This window comes from Hibiscus syriacus, unplaced genomic scaffold (assembly GCF_006381635.1).
Source record: "Hibiscus syriacus cultivar Baekdansim isolate YM2019G1 unplaced genomic scaffold, ASM638163v2 tig00010263_pilon, whole genome shotgun sequence".
Taxonomy (NCBI): Eukaryota; Viridiplantae; Streptophyta; class Magnoliopsida; order Malvales; family Malvaceae; genus Hibiscus; species Hibiscus syriacus.
The window spans coordinates 120,410-124,122 of NW_024062210.1; the positions used below are offsets into that span (position 1 = coordinate 120,410).

Consider the following 3,713-nt stretch of genomic DNA (forward strand, 5'->3'; position numbering starts at 1 on the left):
TGATGAGTTGCTTACTTTGTATTCCATGTATTCAAAAATATTAACATAAAGTGATATTCAGAAATCTTTAAATTATTTCAAAATTACGTTAATTCAATAGAAAAGAATAAATTGAATTTCCAAAAATAAATTGAATTTCAAATAAATTGAACTTGAAATAGATAGAATTGTATTCAAAGTTCTGGCAATCATAAGAATAATAAAAATTCAAATGTCTCAACAAATTATAAGCATAAGTATTTCTAAATTAATCAAGTTGACACAACTTAGAGTAATGATGTAAGCCTTTGTCTGGAAGATCTCAAACGTTGTTGAAATGCTTGTAGATGTGAAGTTTCTTCCAAACTACCAAAATCTTAAGAGAGTTCAATTGCCAGATGCCTAATATCAAACTGCATTTGAGCCGCCTTTTCAGGTTTTCAACTCAGATCCTTCCTTTGGTTACAAGATGCCCTTTGCGGGTTTTCACCTTGACCCTCTTTTTTTTTTCTTTTTCTTTTCTTTTTTTTCTTTTTCTTTTCTTTTTTTTTTTTCTTCAAGCATAATATTTCTTGACAGAATCTGAGTTTATTGGATTTTTCAGAATTTTTCCATCCATTTCTGCCAAGATCAATGCTCCTCCGGAAAAGGCCTTTTTCACAACGTATGGCCCTTCCCAATTAGGCATCCATTTCCCACGGAAATCTTTATGTATAGGCAAGATCTTTTTTAGTACTAGATCACCCTCTTGGAATTCTCTTGGATGTACTTTCTTATCATGAGACTTCATCATCCGTTTTTGATACATCTGTCCATGGCAAATAGCTTTCAATCTTTTCTCCTCAATAAGGTTCAATTGATCAACTCTAGCTTGGATCCATTCATATTCATCCAGTTTTATTTCTCTCAATATTCGGAGCGATGGAATCTCAACTTCAATTGGTAAGACTGCTTCCATCCCGTAGACTAAAGAAAACGGTGTTGCCCCAGTAGATGTTCGAACAGTAGTTCGGTATGCATATAGAGCGAAAGGTAACTTCTCGTGCCAATCTTTGTAAGTTTCAGTAGTCTTTGTAATGATTCTCTTGATGTTCTTATTTGCTGCTTCGACTGCCCCATTCATCTTTGGACGATATGCCACTGAATTTGCATGTTTGATCTTGAACTGTGCACAAAGTTCGGTCATCATTTTATTGTTCAGGTTCAGAGCATTATCTGTAATGATCCTTTCTGGTAGGCCATACCGGCAAACTATCTCTTTCTTTATGAACTTGCAGACTGTGGACCTCTTAATATTAGTGTATGAAGCAGCTTCAACCCATTTGGTAAAATAATCAATTGCCACAAGGATGAAGCAATGTCCATTCGATGCTTTTGGTGTGATTGTTCCAATGACATCTATTCCCCACATAGAAAATGGCCAGGGTGCTGTCATTACATGTAAAGGAGATGGGGGTACATGAATCTTGTCTGCATATATCTGGCATTTATGACATTTCCTTGCGTAATCAATGCAATCTGTGTACATGGTAGCCCAATAATATCCATATCTCATTATTTTTCTGGCCATGGAAAGACCATTTGCATGTGTTCCACATATTCCACTGTGTACTTCTTCAATGACATTTCGAGCTTCACTGGTATTTAAACATCTCAACAGCATTTGATCACTGCTTCTTCTATACATAATCTCTCCATCAAGAAAATATCCAGCAGCCATTCTTCTCAAGGTTCTTTTATCAGTTTCTGATGCATTTGGTGGATAACTTTGATTTTTGATATATTGCAGGATATCATGATACCATGGTTTACCATCTACCTCTTCTTCCACACTATAACAATGTGCAGGAATTTCATATACTTGCATTTTGATTGGCATCATATCAACCTTCTTAGTTGCCTGAAACATAGCAGCTAATGTAGCCAAAGCATCTGCCATTTGATTTTCTTCTCGAGGGAGATAATTGAATGTAACTCTCTCAAATTCTTTCACTAGTTCGAGTGTAAAATTTCGGTATTCCAATAATTTGGGATCTTTTGTTTCCCATTCTCCTCGCAATTGATACACCACTAACGATGAATCTCCATATATCTTGAGAAATTTGATTTTTCTTTCTATAGCTGCTTTCAATCCCATGACACAAGCTTCATATTCCGCCATATTATTGGTACAAAAGAACTCCAGTCTGCTTGTAAAGGGATAATAAACATTTTCAGGAGAAATTATCACTGCCCCGATTCCTCGTCCCAAAGCATTAGATGCTCCGTCAAAGTAAAGCTTCCAAATTGCAAATTCATCTTTTGTTCTGACTTCTTCATTCATGGATATGCATAACAAATCTTCATCGGGAAAATTGAAGTTCAAAGGCTGATAATCATTTGATACACGACTGGCGAGAAAATCAGCTATGACACTTCCTTTTATCGCTTTTTGGTTGACATAGATAATATCAAACTCAGATAATAACATCTGCCATCTAGCCATTCTGCCTGTCAAAGCTGGTGATTCCATTAAGAACTTTAAAGGATCAAGTTTTGATATCAACCAAGTAGTATGGTATAACATATATTGTCTGAGTCTTCGAGTAGTCCACACCAAAGCACAACATAATTTTTGTATTGGTGGATATCGAACTTCACAATCGGTAAATTTCTTGCTCAGATAATAAATAGCTTTTTCTTTTCTTCCTGATTCATCATGCTGTCCTAGTACACATCCCATCGAATTTTCGAAGACCGTCAAATAGAGAATTAATGGTCTATCAGGCATTGGTGATACTAAAATGGGGGCATTGGATAAGTATTTCTTAATAATATCCAAAGTTTCCTGACATTCTTCATTCCAGACTTCAGGATTGTTCTTTTGAAGTAATTTGAACACTGGATCACATTTGTCAGTCAATTGAGAAATGAACCGAGATATATAATTTAATCTCCCCAAAAAGCCTCGAACTTCTTTTTTTGTGTTGGGTGGTGGAAGATCTTGAATTGCTTTTACTTTATCTGGATCAATCTCGATTCCTTTTTTGCTGACCACAAATCCCAAAAGTTTTCCGGAAGTTACCCCAAAAGTGCATTTAGCAGGGTTAAGCTTTAATTGATACTTCCTCAATCTCTGGAAAAGCTTTCTCAGATTTTGAATATGTTCTTCTTCCGTTCTGGATTTGGCAATCATGTCATCTACATATACTTCAATCTCTTTGTGCATCATGTCATGAAACAAAGTTACCATAGCTCTTTGATATGTTGCTCCTGCATTTTTCAATCCAAATGGCATCACTTTATAACAGAATGTGCCCCACATGGTTATAAATGTCGTCTTTTCCATGTCTTCAGGATTCATTTTTATCTGATTATATCCTGAAAAACCATCCATAAATGAAAACCATGCATGCCCTGCAGTATTGTCCACCAGTGTGTCTATGTGGGGTAATGGAAAGCTATCTTTCGGACTAGCTTTGTTGAGATCTCTGTAATCCACGCACATTCGAACTTTTCCATTTTTCTTTGGTACGGGAACAATGTTGGCTACCCATTCTGGGTATTTAGATGCCTGTAGGAACCCTGCATTGATTTGTTTCATTACTTCTTCTTTGATTTGCAACAACATTTCTGGCCTCATTCTTCTGAGCTTTTGTTGGATTGGTTTATATTCCGGATTGATTGGAAGCTTGTGTATCACTATATCTGTGCTCAAACCAGGCATATCTTGATAAGACCAGGCAAATATATCT

General features: G+C 36.0%; 1 protein-coding gene across 1 annotated transcript; it reads right to left on the bottom strand.

Annotated features, from left to right (window-relative positions):
• Positions 1 to 547: 547 nt before the first annotated feature.
• On the bottom strand, positions 548 to 3,466 carry LOC120203803 (the record flags this gene model as incomplete). The annotated part of the gene is made up of 1 exon (XM_039203978.1): positions 548 to 3,466. A coding segment is annotated over exon 1 (2,919 nt), but the record flags the coding sequence as incomplete, so codon positions are not given.
• Positions 3,467 to 3,713: the final 247 nt, after the last annotated feature.